The sequence below is a fragment of the Chionomys nivalis genome, chromosome 8 (assembly GCF_950005125.1).
Source record: "Chionomys nivalis chromosome 8, mChiNiv1.1, whole genome shotgun sequence".
In the NCBI taxonomy this organism is placed as follows: Eukaryota; Metazoa; Chordata; class Mammalia; order Rodentia; family Cricetidae; genus Chionomys; species Chionomys nivalis.
Window position 1 is genome coordinate 57,345,726 of NC_080093.1, and position 17,717 is coordinate 57,363,442.

At 49.0% G+C, this 17,717-nt stretch overlaps 1 protein-coding gene across 1 annotated transcript in view; it reads left to right on the forward strand.

Moving 5' to 3' along the window:
- The window catches only part of Cfap46 (cilia and flagella associated protein 46), an 86,002-nt gene that overhangs the window by 35,889 nt on the left and 32,396 nt on the right, over positions 1 to 17,717 (forward strand). The window contains exons 23-34 of the mRNA XM_057778258.1: positions 186 to 317; positions 851 to 1,013; positions 2,456 to 2,543; positions 5,467 to 5,605; positions 6,370 to 6,553; positions 9,945 to 10,116; positions 10,689 to 10,894; positions 11,405 to 11,665; positions 11,920 to 12,069; positions 14,296 to 14,444; positions 15,132 to 15,230; positions 17,221 to 17,353. Of these exons, the coding sequence (XP_057634241.1) occupies positions 186 to 317; positions 851 to 1,013; positions 2,456 to 2,543; positions 5,467 to 5,605; positions 6,370 to 6,553; positions 9,945 to 10,116; positions 10,689 to 10,894; positions 11,405 to 11,665; positions 11,920 to 12,069; positions 14,296 to 14,444; positions 15,132 to 15,230; positions 17,221 to 17,353 (1,876 nt within the window). The remainder of the gene's footprint in view (positions 1 to 185; positions 318 to 850; positions 1,014 to 2,455; positions 2,544 to 5,466; positions 5,606 to 6,369; positions 6,554 to 9,944; positions 10,117 to 10,688; positions 10,895 to 11,404; positions 11,666 to 11,919; positions 12,070 to 14,295; positions 14,445 to 15,131; positions 15,231 to 17,220; positions 17,354 to 17,717) is intronic.

Below are 17,717 nucleotides of genomic sequence, written 5' to 3' on the forward strand. Positions count from 1 at the left end.
GAGCTACTTGTCCTGCATCATCTATCATTTGGGCACGTCGCTAAGGCACAGGGTGGGTTGGAAACGCACCTCCATCTTTGAATGCACCTGCAGGGCCATGGATAAAAGGACAGCATTTGCAGCAAGTGGAGGCCAGCATGCATCACCCCCTACCTCTCCTCTAAATCACTCTGTGCCCTCTCCAGGACCGATGCCAAGCTGGCTGCAGAGATGTTGTGTACTGTGTCCTGCATCCGGGGCCGCAGCATCATGGAAAACTTGAAGGGTAGGAAGCAGCTACGCCTAGCAGCCGCCAAGACGTTCATAGAGAGTGCCAAGTATGCAGCTGGGGATGGACTGGCGATGTGTGGGGGAGGGGAAACTGGTGTAGTGCCACAGTGGTACTGTGGGGACATTCCTGAGTCCCAGGGAGGGAACGGGTGGTACCAGCAAGCTTTCGGCTACATCCTGTCGTGTAGCCAAGCTCACAGACACCAGGACATCCGTGGGCAGTACTGGGAGAAACTCAATAGAGCTGTGAGCTGAGTGGGTACCAAGGCAGTCTGGAGGGTCCCTAAGCATACAGGGGCTTAAGTGGCAAGGGGCAGGTAGACACAGCAAGGACCAGACCAGAAGAGCCCGTCACTGCCCTCTATTGTGGGTAGTACCTGACCCATACAATTTGCTAAGGCGGAGATAAGGCAGGCTTGCTCTTTCATGGTGCCTGCCACACAGTGCCAAAGCTGTACCATTCCGATTCCACTCCTTTCCTACACAGTTCAGAAACTTCAGGATTGGATGTAGTAGGGGAAAGGTGTGGCTGAGTAGCCTGAGCCGCCTACGTAACTTGGGATGAGGCATGTCATTTCAGGTATGGGGGCCTGGCAGGCAACAGTTCCCTGGTCATGATGGCTGCCCGGCACTACTGGAACACATGGCTCCCACTTCTGTCCTCACCGGGCAACAGGAAGAAGGCCAAGGGGTCCCTCCAGCGAATCATCAGCATCATCAACAAGACAGAGAGCAAGAAGCAGGTGCCATAGGGACACGGGCAAGGGTCCTGGGAGGCCTTACCCTCAGGCCTGGCCAGACTCATAGGAAAAGACAACCTCGGCTTGCCTCCCACAGAGGATGCCTGCCTTGGGGTTTGATTGGGACATGGCCCCTGTGGGACACGACTTTCACCAGACACAACTCCCGTGGGACATGACTCCCACAGGCTACGACCCCAACCAGACACGGCCTACATTGGGCATGACCTCTACCAGACAGCTCCTTCAGAACTTCTCCTGGGAATAGCAGCATTCTCCGGATCCCAGAGAGGTCGGAGTTTCCTGGCCAACCTAGGTGGTGGCCTCTGACCTCCGGTCCCCAGATCCAGAATTCTCTCCCATTCCCTCTTTGTTTTAAAGAACTTTGAAACAGCAGACTTCCTCTATTCTCAGTTTGGTTTATTCTTCCTTCTCTGGTTCATAATTTTCTGTTATCTGGAGAATTAAAGGCAGGTTATTGATTTGAGATCTTCTGCATCCACAGGAGTATTCACAGCTGTTGGCTTGCCTTGGAGCATGGCTTCCACTATGTCCCATAAGTTCTTTTTCTTTTCTTTTTCTTTTTTTTTTTTTGACAGTGTTTCTCTGTAGCTTTTTGGAGCCTATCCTGGAACTAGCTCTTGTAGATCAGGCTGGCCTCGAACTCACAGAGATCCGCCTGCCTCTGCCTCCCGAGCGCTGGGATTAAAGGCGTGCGCCACCACCGCCCCTATTTCACATCATTGTGAAACAACTAGATCAAGGAGGAAGTAGTTTATGTGCTGTTATGTGTATATTACGGGTGATGTAGGGGATGTGTGATGTGTGTGTGTGTGTTGTGCTGTGATGTGGTATGTGGATGGTACATGTTGTATGGTATGTGGTATGTATTGTATGAAGTGTGGGGGTATGGTAGAGTATGTGTATGGCATAGTGTTTGATGTATACATATAGTATATGTGTTGGGTATAACATATACATATGGTCATATATGTGTGTGCGCGGTGTGTTGGTTACAGTTTGGTATGTGTGGTGTGGTACATGTGTGATATCATATGTGTATGGTTATGTAGTATTGTACTATGATGTGTATGGAATGTGTGTAGTATGGTGTATGCACAATGTGGTGTCTTGTGTATAGTTTGAGAGTGTGTGGCATTATGTATGTTTGGAACGGAAGGTTTGGTGTGTATAGTATGTGCATGGTATGGTCTAGTGCATGGCATGTGTAGTATGGTGTGTATAATATGGCACACAATGTGTTATCGTTGTGCTGTATTGTGTGCATGAGACATGAATGGTGAATGTGCTTAACATCTTGTGACTTGATAGCCGTGAAATTTTGCTGCAATTTCTGCCTTTTGCTTGTTTTTACTGAAACTAATGAGGAACAAGACCTCACATCAGTCCCCTCCAACATGTGCCATTTGTTTATTTCACTTAAGGACACAGAGAAAACACTGTTTCTGCACCAGTGGCCAACAGCTGACTTCCAGGGTGGAGGCACAGGACCCGAAGGCCCATTCCTTCCAGGTTGGTAGTTGTGGCACCAGTGGGAAATGAGGAGTTCTGGAAGTTTGAACATTCTGTGCTTTACATCCGTATCCGTACATGAGGCACAAGTCATGGCTATGCCCAAGAGTCTACCTGCTTCTCACCCGATGTTTTCCCTTAAGATTCCATGGAAGCCTATTCTGGAGAGAGAACGTCCGGGGTCCTCCATCCTACTACCATGGAGAGCCTTCACAGGCTAGCCCTTGACTCTGTTGATACATGAGTCTCCTCTGCCTCTTTTTCTTTTTTGTTTTTCAAGAACAGGGTTTCTTTGTGTAGTCCTGGCTGTCCTGGAACTCACTCTGTAGACTAGGACGGCCTCAAACTCACAGAGACTTGCCTACTTCTGCCTCTTGAGTGCTGGGAATAAAGGTGTGTGCCACTAATGCCCAGCTTTATATCATCTTAATCACATTTTCTACCATAAAACATTTGGAGATGCATTCCTTGGCAAGACAAGGAAAGGGGAACGCTGACCACAGACCGAGCAGAACTACACTCAGTACTGTCTCGAGTTTTTGAAAAGAATACATTTTCTTCTCACAATACGATTCTCTGTCACCGAGCAGAGGTGGCGCACGCCTTTAATCCCAACACTTAGGAGGCAGAGGCAGGTGGATCTCTGAGTTTGAGGTCAGCCTGGTCTAGGATAGTCAGGGCTACACAGAGAAACCCTGTTTCGAAACAAACAAAACAAAACAAACAAAAATCTAGAGCCCTACGTGTATTTGGCAATTCTTCAGCGCTGTGGAATAGAATAGTGGACCCTACCTTGAACATGTTAGAGTCTTTTCACCGGTAAAATTTATTTAAAATTAGCAAAAGTATTGCCTTGTGTAAATAAGCATAGGACACTGAACCCCCAGAGTTTAGAATGTTGACAAACACTTCAAGAAAAACAATACAGATAGCATAGTCTGAGAGAAGGACTGCCCCAGACTCCAGGGGGATGCGGAGACCGGTGAGACCCTTTGTTCATATGGAGCCATACAGAAGATGGAGGTCAAACTGCCATCACCTAGGAAACCATCATTGGATAGGTCAGAATTCCATGTCTTTAAAAATTTCCATTCTGGTGCTGGAGGGGTAGCTCAACTGTCAAGAACACTTGGTGATTAAGAGGACCTGGGTTTGATCTCCAGCACCCACATAGTGGTTCACAACCACCTGTAACTCCAGGGCATCTGATGGGAATCCATGGGCACAGTCAGACATGTGGTACACAGACACACATGCAAGCAAAAAACTCATACACACAAACAAAACAGAACACTACCACCACCACCAATAACAACAGCAAAAAAAAAAAACCAACCAAACAAACAAACAAAAAACCCTCCCATTCTGGACCAGGTGTGTTATCGCACACCTTTAATCCCAACACTTGGGAGGTAGAAGTAGGCAAATTGCTGTGAGTTAGAGGCCTGCCTGGTCTTCATAGTGAGTTCTAGGCCAGCCAGAGTTACAGTGAAACTTTCAAACAAACGCACAACAACAAAACCACCTTCTACTCCAGAGGAAAAGCATCAGAAAATAGCATCGGGCAAGCAGAAATTCTGTAGAAAGAGGCATACTTTCAAACAGATCAAAAAAATTGACAATGATAAGAAAGTCAGAAAATTAAGGAATAACAATGTGAGAAATCCTCATACCCAATGCGGCAGTGTGGGAAATCCACGTATTCAATGTGGCAGCTGTGGGAGGTCAAAGACCCATCAGCTGCTAGTGTTAGCCTGATGAGAACGGAACTCTGGCTCAGGGCTCAGCTCTCCCAAGCCTCGCTCCCTTTCTGCAACTTATACCCTGAAGCTCAGAACTGAGCCTCCATGTAAGGACAGCACTGAAAGGCAGTCCACTGTCCCTGATGCTGGGTGGCTGGGAGGTCTGACAAGCTGGGTCTCTGCCCTAAGTCTCTTACACACTCGGTGAAGCACCAGGTAAACTGGGATATGTCCATGGTATGCTTCAATACACCAAACAAGGAACCAAGAACAAAGCGTGGAGTCTGAGCTACCAGGATTAAGAATGAGCATGCGTATAAGTGTCCCTCCCATTCCGATGCAGCTGGCAGGGTCAGAGAATAAGCTCAAATAATAAAGAAACTGTGAGGTCCCCAAGTATCCGAGGTTAGCCACTTTTTCCAGCCCACCTTGGGTTTGGGGAAAGCTAGCAGAGCCACCAACCTGAGCAGTGCCTCACGGTGCCATCTCTCAGCCAGCATGTGGCAAGAGCATGGGTGTGTTCAATCCTTTACCCAGCATCCCTATGTGAGAACACTCAGCATGAGAACCAAGAGGAAAAGAAGCACCCTGCTGGTCACTGCCAGCCGCACCCACCTTCATGCTCAGTGCCAGGGTTGACCCCGGGGACATGTGACAAATTTGGTGGCAAGGCCTGCAAGGCCTGCCGCTTTCCCTGAATGTTACAGGGAACATGCAATATACAGAGGCAAGAACAGACTTCCATTTCCTCATGGCCATGCTGTTTACTTGAGATGAAAAGTAACAGACTTTCTGAGAAGAGAAAGGTCATGGGACACCCTGGCCCTCAGACCACGTGCTGGGCAACCAAGAGACCCCATGAGAGTTAGCGGGGGTTCCTCAAGGCCAATAGACAGAGATAAGTAGAGACCAGAGTGGGCACTTCGAGCTGGTTCCTCCAGATAGAGGGGTACCTGAGCCATGGGGTGAGGGTGCTGTAGGCAGGGGCCACATTGATCTACCACCAGCTCTATAGGGCAGCTTCCAGCCTTCTGATACACCCCTGCCTATGAATGGAAGACTGTGACACGGCTTGTGAGGGAATAGGAGTGGGGGTAAGAGGTCAGAGGGCATCGAGTCAGTTGGCAAGGAGCTGGCTGCCCAGTCCCCTTGAGACTCCATCTCTTCTCCCCGTCCCCCAGGGTCTGAGGATGACCTCACTCTCCGTGCGGTACTCTATAGCCTGCTCTTCCATAGCCACGCTGACCAGAATGACTGGGAGATGGGCCTTAAAGTGCTGGATGAGGCCGTGCAAGTGCTGCCAAGGACAGCCCACCGCCTGTGAGTGCTCTTACCCTGAGCCCCCCAGGATGCTCTCTGCACTCCTCAGCGGGGCTTCCACTAAAGGACCTCACCTCCCCCAGGAAGAACCAAATATACAGCACAAAACCTCAGCTAGGTCCTTATCTGGTTCCATCCCTGCCTGCAGGAACATGGGCAGCAATAGTTCTGTCTGTCATGTCATGTGCATGCAGTAGTTCCATATGTCATATGTCACATGTGTGCAGTATTTCTGTCTGTCACATGTCATGTGTATGCAGTAGTTCTATATGTCATATGCCATGTGTATGCAGTAGTTCTGTATGTCATATGTCACATGTATACAGTAGTTCTGTATGTCATATGTCACATGTATACAGTAGTTCTGTCTGTCATATGTCATGTGTATGCAGTAGTTCTGTCTGTCATATGTCATGTGTATGCAGTAGTTCTGTATGTCATATGCCATGTGTATGCAGTAGTTCTGTATGTCATATGTCACATGTATACAGTAGTTCTGTATGTCATATGTCACATGTATGCAGTAGTTCTGTGTGTCATATGTCACGTGTATGCAGTAGTTCTGTGTGTCATATGTCATGTGTATGCAGTAGTTCTATGTGTCATATGCCACGTCTATGCAGTAGTTCTGTATGTCATGTGTCACATGTATGCAGTAGTTCTGTGTGTCATATGTTACGTGAATGCAGTAGTCCTTGTGTCATATGTCACGTGTGTGCTTAGCACTTTGTCATCTCAGTTGACCCGTCCTTCCTATTCTTTAGCTTGATTTTCAAACATATGGTCATTGTGAAGGCCAAACTTGGCCAGAACTATAGCATGGAAATTCAGAAGTTCAAGGACGAGAGCGAAGACTATTTGGCACACATGTGGTACCAACTGGCTCAGAACTCGAGGAACATCTGTGGAGAGCTCACCTGTTATCAAAATGCTATCCAGGCACTGCAGGTCTGTGTGGTGTCCGCGTTGGTGATGGTGGGTGGATTTGTTTCCTGATTGCAGAGAGAAATCATAGGAAAGCTTCAGAATTAGGGACTTCCTGGGTCAGCTCAGAGGAAGCCACTGTGTAGCAAGCCCTGGCTAAGGCCAGAGACTCCCTTCTGCTGATCCGCCCCTTTGTCACCCCTCTTGGAAAGGAGAGAGTGGGGAGAGCCCTGAGGTAAATGCCTGGGCTCCCTGAAGCCTGGGACTGCTGAGCAAACAGGGCTCTGCATGCAGCTGGCTGGGACAGGCAGGTCTGGCTGTCCCCATTCCAAGCACTTGAGTGGCAGGGTGCTCTGACTTCTGACTTGACAATGGTTCTCATGAATGAGCCCACGTGGGGCTCCCTGGAGTCTTGAATGTGGGACCAGTGGTGTCCTGAACCTCTGAATTGAAAGATTTGGACTGTGAGGAAGCACCTTGAAAGGCTGGTCTATTTCGTAGGCCCTTAGCATATCCCTGCTGTGAGGTCCTGGGTGCCTCAAGGACCAGGCAGCTCTCAGCCAGGGAACTATGTCCATCTCAGGGCACAGGCTGTAGCTTCAGAGACCTGACCTTCATGCACGTGGTTAAAGGGAGCAACTGGTCATCCTGCTGGGTGTCAGGGTCAGGCAGGATGTGGAAGGAAGGAAGTAAGTAAGTCAGGCAGTAAGCTGGAAGGGCAACTCCCTGAGAAGGGGAAGTCACCAGGCTATAGGAAGGGCAGAGAGCTCATATATTCAGCTGGACACTGCAGGTTTATCTGTCTTCAGTGACCTTGAGTCTTATCTCTGACACTTGCTTTTATTTACTTATTATTTAAATGTACTTGTATATAAAATATGTGTGTGGTATGTATATATGTGCATGTGTGTTCACGTGTGCAAGCATGAACATGCACATGCCACGGCAGCCTCATGGGTCAGGCCTCACCTTGTACCTTGTTTGAGGCATGATCTGTTCCCCACTCTGTATACCAGGGTAGCTGACCCACAGGTTTCTGGGCCTTCTCCTGTCTTGGCCTCCCATCTTGCTGCAGGCTGGCTGGTATTATAGGTGCCACTGCCATATCCAGAGTTTACATGGGTCCTGGGGACTCAAACTCTGGTCATCAAATTTTGCACAACAAGCACTTTATCCACTGAGCCATCTCTCCAGCCTCTTGAATTTTCTTCCTTCCTTCATTTCTTTCTTTCTTTCTTTCTTTCTTTCTTTCTTTCTTTCTTTCTTTCTTTCTTTCTTTCTTTCTTCTTTCCTTCCTTTTCTTTCTTTCCGTCCCTCAGTCTTTTCCTCCCTCCCTCCATCTCTCCTTCCATTCCTTTCTTTGACACAATACAGTCTCTAGCTTGTTCTTAATGCTTTTATCACAATCTGTTTTAGAACATTTCATCACCCTGCCCACCCCCAAATCATGTCTGTTAGCTGTCACTCTCCTCCCCAACCCTCCTGCAGTCAGGGATCGCTGACCCATTGTGCCATCTGGACCTTTCACAGAATGAAATCAGGCCTACCACGTGGCTGCCATAACTAGCTTCTTTCACTAAACATGGTCTCGTTCTGTTAGAGTCGCACGGTATTGTGTGACTGTCCTGAATTATTTCCTGTGACTAAGCAATACTCCATAGACACCCACACACTTGGCTCCTTGGTTGTTTGCCAGACCCTTGCATTGTTTCTGAAATCGCTTGGTTCTTGTGAGCAAGGCTTTCGTGAACCTGCATGCACAGTTTTTTGTGGACCTGTGTTCTTGGTTCCCTTGAGAATGTTCCTAGGAGTGGAATTGATGAATCACACATGACTCTGTGCTTAGCCAAAGAAGAGCCGCCAGGTTGTGCCTTCGTGGACTGACCCTGTTCTTAGTATTGTTCATAGCACATTTCTAACTGTGATGAGGTCGATGTCTATTTCATCTTCTGTCACTCATATTTACGATATTATATCAGAAAGACCATTTTGATCCCAGGTCAGGAAGATGCATTCTTTGTTTTCTTCCGAGAACTCGGTGACTGCAGACCTTCTGTCCTGGTGGCTTGTCCATTCTGAGTTGGATTGTGTACAGGAGGCCCATCCAGCCTCGTTCTCTAGCTGAAGACTCTCCACTCAGCCTTACACCTTTGGATGAGAGGAGCATCCTTTCACTCCTCTTGAGCCACCCATGCTTGCCCACGGTTGCCCACTCTTGCCCACTCTTGCCCACGCTTGCCCATGCTTGCCCACGCTTGTCCACATTTGCCCATGCTTGCCCAGCTTCTGTCCAAGCCACAGCTTCCATGGCACATCCTAGACTCTCTCTCACCTCCATAAGATGTCTCCTCCCACCTCCACCGGGATACAGGTTCCAAGGGGCTACTTTAGGCCCTGACCCCTGCCTGGGGTTCACACCTACCTATCCCCCCAATACCCTGTGACACTTTTTTCTCCCAGAAACTTTGCTCCTCCTTCCTCATGAGACAGCATCTGTGTCCAGATTGCTATGCCCCACCTGAGGCCACCACCTGACCTGCAGCGCTTCTTTATGTTTGATTTTCTTGCTTTGAACCCCATGCAGAGGTGGGCACGGGCTAGCCTCTCATGGGTACTCATTTGATGGGGAATGAGAAAGCACAGGCAAACACTCAGGAAAGCTACAGAGTCAGCAATAGAGGCAAAAGGGCCGTGACTCTAGGTCCTGAAAAGTGCGGGGGTGATGCCTTGAGGCTGGGCCGAGGAAGAGGCCTGGAAAGGAAGGGAGTTTGGAGCAAGTCTACACACTAAAGCTCCGGGCTGTGCATGGGTCTCCCAGCTTTGAGGATGGCCTGCAGCTCTTAGCAACCATAGGCCAAGTGCGTGCCATGCTACCTCTCTGGCTGTGGTTTCCCTGGCATCCCCTCCCACAGGCCCGCAACTATATCTAGAAGTATTCTGCACAGAAACACCTGTCTTCACACAACGAGTCATGGAAGCTATCCATAGTTGAAGCAAAAAGCTGTGCATGCATGGGGAACAAGGCATGGGGCCCTCAAGAGAGGACCTAACTCCAGAACCACCCATTTAAGGTTTCAGATTAGCCTGACAACCTTGCAGGGAGCCCTGATCAACATCTTCTGTGTTGTAATGGAGATTTGGAGAATTGTTAGGAAATACAGGGGCCAGTGGGACAGATAGGCCTGGGGATTTTACCAATTTTTTTTCCTACCATACTTCTGTCCACAGCTGGGGTCCTTGGGGAACTTTGGTGGGAAGACCCATCTTCCTGGAAGGGGCCTCCACAGTGACTCCATGGTGACTCTAGGGTGGCATGAACCATTAGGTCTTTTGCTGCTCTATGTGACTTCCTGATTCTAATCAATGGCACATTTGACCTGATTAGTGCCATATGCTTTTCTGTCTTGTCCCGAAGAAGCCAGAGAACAACTGGCAGAAGGTAGATTACATTGTGGAGTTCAGTGAGTGGCTGTATTACAAGCAGTTCCCTATGAAAGACGTGATTGCCCACCTCGAATGGGCCATTGAGATTCTGCTATCCATGAAACCCATTGAAGACTCCCCTGAGCCGGAGCCCAAGACAGAAGGTGAGGGGGATCATGTTGGCTTCTCCTGATTCACATACTGTAGGCCCTATTTGGGCCCAGGACAGCCAGACGTGGTGGGACTGTTGCTGGGCCGCCAATGTCCTCTGGTCTTATACAGGCTTGCCATCAGTTTTGGCTCACAGCAGTTAGGAATGGGAAAGTTCCAGAACTTGTGTGAAGAAATAGCTGTAACACCATTCAGCTGAATACAGCAGTTGAAACACACTAGGAACAAAGCAGAGCAGGCAAGCCTACGGCCTATTCTGACAGGACACCAGCTAGGCACCTGCACGGGTAGCAACCCCAAGGCCAGCAGCCCTTTGCTTCCCAGAAAATGGGTCTCTTTGACTCCTGGACTCACGGAGACAAGTCTGGGACACAGGACAGGCAGAGCAGAAGGTAACCTGCTGGAGAAACTCCAGTCTGGGGCAGGCAGCAGCAGCACACCTCCAGACACCTGGTGACGGACAGGTGGCTGGATCAGCATCACAGATCAGGAGAGGAGAAATCTGGAGCCTGCAGGAGCCTAAGCCTGTTCATGGCCCCAGACTCACTACCACCATGCCCTGCAGGGCAGGCCTCCCCTACCCTGTCTGCCACAGGGAGTGCAGTGTCCTCGAATCTGGAGACAGTCTCCTTGGACCAGTTTCGAAGTGTGAGGCAGTTGGAGGCCCTGGCCCGTGTGCACATCCTTCGGGCCTTGATAGTGTCCCCAAGCTCCTCTTCCTATGAAGACGACTGCTTCATGGCCTACAGTTTCCTCAGGCGCATCTGGCAGGTGAGGCAGGCTGGAGATGTGATGCCTGACAGTGTGGGTCCCCAAGCCCATCCTCCAGCCCCTGGGAGGAGACTCTGAAGGGCTCGCCGCTGTTATTTTCTTTGTTTAAATCATAGCATTTTTCAAAGAAATCAGAGCCTTCCCAGGTATTCTGTGAAGGCCTTTGAGAAGCACACAGACATGCAGACACTTTTTTTCTGCACCGTCCACCTCGTGCTCTGTGCTGAAAGATAGGCCAGCATCTCTCTTCGTCCTGCCACACTTGCGTTCTGGAGGCTCCTCGAAGAGGATACTCCCCAAACCCACCCCAGCTCTGCTGCCCATCCTCTACGAAAGCTTGTAGGTCCAGGCCACTGACCAGACTTGCTCTGTCCTGTGGGGGTTCCTGGGTTTGACCATGGCTGAGCAACACCCTCAGATCCAAGAGCTACCTCCCCCCAGGTGCAGAAAAGGGAGAGATACCTTCTGCTTTTTCTGCTCCAAGTTCGTATTTTCTCCCCCTCCCTCCAGATTTCCTTGATAGCAGGAGAAAAACTAATTCCAGAAAAAACTTCACAAGTAGCTAGTTCACAATTGTTACCGCCAAAAAAGGAGAAGGAACGGGGGAAAGAGAAGGAGAAGGAGAAGGAAAAGGAGAAGGAAAAGGAGAAGGAACGGGGGAAAGAGAAGGAGAAGGAAAAGGAGAAGGAAAAGGAGAAGGAACGGGGGAAAGAGAAGGAGAAGGAAAAAGAGAAGGAGAAAGAGAAGGAGAAAATCAAGGACATGAAACAGGTGAGGAGTGGGCGACATGGTGTACCTCACCTGAGGTGGGAGCTGGAGGGTAACCCCAACCCCACTGCATCCATGTTGGGGGTCTTTCGACTGTCCGATGCCTCAGCTTCCCATTCTGTAAGGCATGCTATCCCAAGCCTGGTCACAGCCTCCATCCACTGTGCTGGCAGCCTGTCCTCTCCACATTGTGCCACAGGGGCATCTGTTTCAGAACTCCATGTTTTACGGTAAATCTTGCTTTCTCTCATTCACAGATCTCAACCCCAGTTCCCAACAAGTCACCTGATGATATCCCCACCAGCATAGAAGAGTGGGCCTCCTACTCATGCCCTGAGGATCTGTTGTCTGTATTCAGGCAAGACAGGAGTGACTCCACTATTAACCCCTTAAGTTTCCAGAAGCCGGTGAGTGGATCTGAGAAGCCAGACAGGTCTTTGCCACAGGGCTGGCAAACCCACCCTCCCTCCTTCAAAGCTATAGCTGCCATTTCTGCTGAAGATGTTAGCAAAGAGAGACCCATGAGGCAGAGGGCTAAAAGGGAACCGTTTTCTGCCTTTAGCACCCACAGCCACAAGGCTCCCTCTCATCGGCACCCTCTTTCTTCCTAATAGCTGCCAACATCCATGAGAAGCCCCGTCCTGCTACTACATCCATACCCAGGTACACACATTTAGTCTTGGCACTGCTTCTGCCTGCTGTCATAGCTCCACGAACTAGGCAGCAATGACCACAAGAGACACAGGAACTTGGTATTGGCAGGAACTTGGTCCTTCTGGATGCTTCACCCACCCCATCTCCACCACCAAGGCCATACAACCTCTCCTCTCTAGCAAATCCAGCACTTGTAGAGACCCCCAAGGTTATACACTCAGGGCTGTACCTTGGACAGAGCCTCACCCTGGTCGTAGAGAATAATAAATCCCTTTGGATGCAAAGTCAGACTCAGAAGTTCCATGTTGTAGGACTCCATGTTCTTAGGGGTCCATGGTCCAGCCACCTTCTTCTGCCTTGTTGGGGCTTCATGGGGATAGAACTGTTTGGCATATTCCTCTCGGTCAGTACGTTGGTAGGGTTCACCCATGCTGTTTGGGGACAACTATTTTTCGTCCCTTTCAATTCTGCAGTGCCCACTGCAGTGAACAGGCCTTGGTGAGCCTGCCCACTCCCCTGCTAATGGACATCATGCTGGTGGTTCCTACAAATGAAGCATGTGTGAACACTGGTGCCCATTGTTGCTGGACCACAGTATGGGAAACTTCCCAGTGGTGATGAACATTGCCGATTGACAAATGGCATCCCAGGGTTGCTGACTTCCATCCTTGTCCTTGCAAGGGGAGCTCCTGCTGCTTACGTCCAGGCCAGCCTGTGCTAGTGTGCTTGTGAAGGCGTCTCCCATGGTTACAGCGATGCTGGGTGCCCTGTCGGCCTGTCCTAGCCCTTTCTCTTTTGTGATGTGGCTAGCCAACATACCGCCATAATTTAGCAAGTTTTCTTTTTCTTTTGTGGAATTGAAAAAAAGTCACAGGCCTGTTCTGAGAGGGACATTCTGACTGTCCTGTATACAGTCACTTTGCGACTTGCCTTTCCTCCCATGATGGGGTTTTCTGTGTAGAATTGTTAACTTTAGTGTTACAAAAATCAGGAATCATTTGCCCTGTGCTTCCTTCTGTCCTTTTTGAAAACAAAAAACAAACAAACAAACAGTTTCCTTTCCTGAGGTCAGAGATAGTATCCTCCCCCCTAAGGCACAAATACCCTTCACCTGTATAGCCTAGTATCAGATTCAGATCGAGTCTACCTTATGTGGTTTGTGTGGACAGGGGCCAGGAACCACTCAAGCTTGACACTAATCCTGGGAATTAGCTGGGTTTTTTTTCTCCCCCTGGATACCCAGTTGTATACATATACGAAGAAATTCTGTATTTGGTGGATCATTTGATGGAAAAAAACTAAATGGAATATGAAATTAATGAATTAATGGTTGCATCTCTTGTGCGGATCTTTAACAATACTCTGGTGCTGACAGCCATGGCATTGCAAAACCTGTAATGACAGATAGGGAAGAGGACACCCGGCACACTTGTAAAACCCTTGCTGAGTGCTGGCATGCAGGCAAAGCTGGATGTATTAGCTAACTTTTCTTGCTGTTGTGACCAGAATACCAAAGCAACTTAAAGGAGAAAGCATCTGTTTTGGCCTACGGTTTGAGGGTACAGCCTACCCTGTTGGGGAAGTCACAGAGGCAGGAACTTGAGGCAACTCATCACAATCCATCAGCATTCAGGAAGCAAAGAGCAATGAATGGTCCATGCCAAGCCAGCCTCCTCCTCATTATGCAGTCCAGGACCCTAGTCCATGGCATGGCCCCGCCCAGGACCCTAGTCCATGGCATAGCCCCGCCCATACCTAGCGTGGGTCATCTCACTCCAGTTAACCTAATCAAGATAACCCTTTACAAAAGAAACCCAAAGTCTCTAACCTACTCTAGATCATCTCTCCTAGGCATGCCCAGACTCGCCTTCTAGGTGATCCTAATCATGTCAAGCTGACATCAGCATTAGCCATCTCTCTAGGGGACTAGTGTGCTACCCCTGCCTGTGACCGCACCCATTTGCCTTGTGTTGCTGCAGACGTACAGTTTGTACTACATAGACCATTTGGTCAAAGCCCTGCAAAAGATGTACCTTCACGAGCTCAGCATCCCGATCCTGCAGCTGGCTGTGCTCATTGCAGATGTTGTGGTGGAGAGCAAGAGCCTCACAGACCTCTACCACCTGCGGTTGGTATCTCTCCTTTACCTGAAGTGGTGAGAGTGGCAGTTTTCCCAAAGCAATATAAAAACAAACAGCGCCTTAGATATTAATCCTGTAGCTAACTGTGTAAATAATAAATCCCCAAGACAGCCAGACAGTGGAATGGTACCTTTATTGTAAAACTTTACCTGCTTCTTAGAGAGTACCTTTTTTTTTTCAGGAGACACATACTGGGGTATTTAAGAATCAAGGGACACTATACTTCCCATCAAGGGTCTAGGAGGAGGAGAAATGGGGGAGACAGTAGTAAAGAGAACATGTCGACACGCAGGGAAGGAGGAACACACATATAACGCTTGAGTGTGTTTGCATGGCTATAGCCAAATGAGGTGCTTTAAACAAAACCTCAGCTGAATTTCCTGCTGGAGGCTACGGCAGGGTTTGGCAGAGCCCATATGGGTACCTGGCTGTTAACCTCTAAAGATGTCTTAAAATGTACCCATAGGGAGTAAAGTATGTGAGTGAGTGACAGAGAAATTACCACCTGAAGTTTTATAGAACCACCTGGCATGTTTAGTTAAAATATATATATTTAAAGCACTAAAGTACATTTGCTTTAGTTCCCCAGCCCCGATTAAGCACCCCCAATCCAGGACCACTCTCTTTGGAGATGACTGCATCGGTGCCTCTTCCCTCCCCGCCTTCCCCCTCAGACTTTTACAGGTGTGCTCTGACCTGAGGTTGCACAACGCAGCAGCTCATCATGAAGAGGTGGTTGGACAGACATACATTGGGGACATGGAGCAGGCCAGGTGTGTGTAGCGCTTGCTTCCGGGTGTGGGACTCCTCTTTGCAGTGAAGTAAAATCCAGGCTGTTTAGGACAGCGCCTAGGAAATCCTAGCCCCGAGCTGTGGCTCCTCTCAGTCCCAGGCCTATTGCAGCTACTGGATCCTCATTCTGGGCTTGGAGGTCCTGGAGGAAATTTCTAGGGAGGAGTACCTGGGAGGGCAGTGCAGAGAGAAGTATGAGCGTGAGAGAAAACTCCTCCATGGTTTTCATGGCAGGTTTGGGGACTGCCAAGCTGTGGGTGCTCCGCCGAGGAAAGGGAAGAGGGGTCAACAGGACAGAACTGGGACGTCTGTCCTTCACCAGTCCCAGACTCCTCCCATGGGGTGCTGGAAGTGATGGCCCTGAGTGACACACATATTTGGTTTGGGGTTTTGGGGTTACTCTGAAGCTCTTGTGGTTGGTTGATAGTAGGCTGTCCAACAGTTAAATTAACCAATTACAGATTTTGTAGCAATCCTTTTCAGACTTAGAGCCCACCTAAGAATACATAAGAATGTATACATAGTCATATTATTGTCAATTGTTGCAATTTGACTCCCCCCCCACACACACATAAATTATATGATCATTGTGCAAATTTTAGAAAACAGGTAAGGGAGAGAATAAATGTCACTGCGGGCCCCATCCCTTGGCAGAAATCCCCTAGGGTTTTGCCATCGCACGCTGGATCAATCATGAAAATGTAATTCCACTGCATACACTTTTCCCTCTGCAGCCTTTGGCAGTGAATATCTGTCTACAAAACCATTTTCATGCTCTTAGCACAGTCATTTGTCTGTGCATCTCTGCACTGACTGGGAGATGTTTGCTGAGGGGGTTCAGAAATGCAATTGCCAAGCCCTGGAGAGGTGCCTGCCTCTGCCTGCTCTTGGGTTCACTCTGAGAACCTGCTGTGCGGTATGGGAGGCACTACAGGTGGGCTGCAAAAGAAGAAGGTAACCGAGACTGACAAGAAGGGTTGGTGCCAAGGGTGATGCCAGGGCTGGAGATGCAGAGAGCCCTCGGTCTCAAGAGCATGCAGCCAGGGAGTCCTGGGCAGTTGGATGAGCAAGACTTTTGGGGATCTGTGAAGGGACATCATTGAGGTGAAAGTGTTGAATGCTCTGATGGGAAGAACCATTGTACGAGTGAGAACTTGGCCAGACTGGGTTGATTGCTGTGATGCACTGGCCCACCTCCCAGGGGACCACTCTGGATGTAGTATGGTGGGTGACTCAGAACTGAGGTAAGTGATGAGGGAGAAGGAGCATCTTGGGTAGAGGGGCCACCCAGATGCTTTGTGGGAAACCCTGAGCGATAAGTGGTTTTTACTTATTTGGAGGGGTACCAGAGGCAGCTCTGCTCTTCATACATTAAGCTTGAGAAGCTCGTTAAACTACACTCAGCTCGTCAGACAGCTGCAGAGAGAACGGGTGGCTGCTGTGGTTCCAGGACCCAGAATGCTGCCCAGCTGGAGACTGGCATAGTAGTCGTGTGTTGACTTAGTTTGGGTTTTGGTTGCTGTGAAAAGACACCATGACCCCGGCCAAACTTATAAAGGCAAACATTTAATTGAGGTGGCAGCCTACAGTTTCAGAGGTTCAGTCTATTATTATGGTGGTAAGCACGGTGGTGTGTAACAGACACCGCGTTGGAAAAATAGCCAAGCGTCCAACATCTTGCAACAGAAAACTGACTGTAGTCACACTGAGAGAAGCTTGAGAAAAGAGACCTCAAAGCCCGCCCCCACATTGACACACTTCTTGCAACAGGGTCACACCTACTCTAACAAGGTCATGCCTCCTAATAGTGCCATTCTCTTTGGTGGCCATTTTCTTCCAAACCACCACATGTGTGAATCGCGGCTTCTCCTGGTTGTGTTAGCTTATGTTTCTTTGACTCTAAACGAAACTCACCAATGTCACCAGCCATTGCAATTCTTTTGCTTCATGATGTTATTTCTCTTCATCTAGCTGCCGAAAAGAGATTGCATTTAAGAAAGAGAGGAACAAGGAACCTGTGATAGAAGAAAGCCAGCCCACCCTTCATGAGCAACTGGCTCCAGCCCGCTCTGAGGAAATGAAGCCACTAATAGCTCAAGACAAGGTAGGCTGCCACTGCCTCGGTGGATCCACAGACCAAAGGTGACACTGACTTAGCCTGACTCTGCCACAGTGGGGTCCAAAACCTAGAGGTGACATCAGCTTGCTTGCAGTGTAGGCGTGGCCTAAGAGTCTGAGAGTCAGCATTGATTTCTGAAGTGCTCACTGCGTACGCTCTTAGGTATGGTTTTTATGGGAAACTCAGAGATCTGACCAAGTTTGTCCTACCCTGGGACGCTGAATTTCCTCAGGGAAGGCAAAAATCATATGTAAAACAGATAACCTGGGGTCTGAGCAGCAACTTAAAGCATCAGCAGGCTGGAAATTCAGTGTAATTGTTTACCTAAACTATTTAAGGCCCTGGGCTC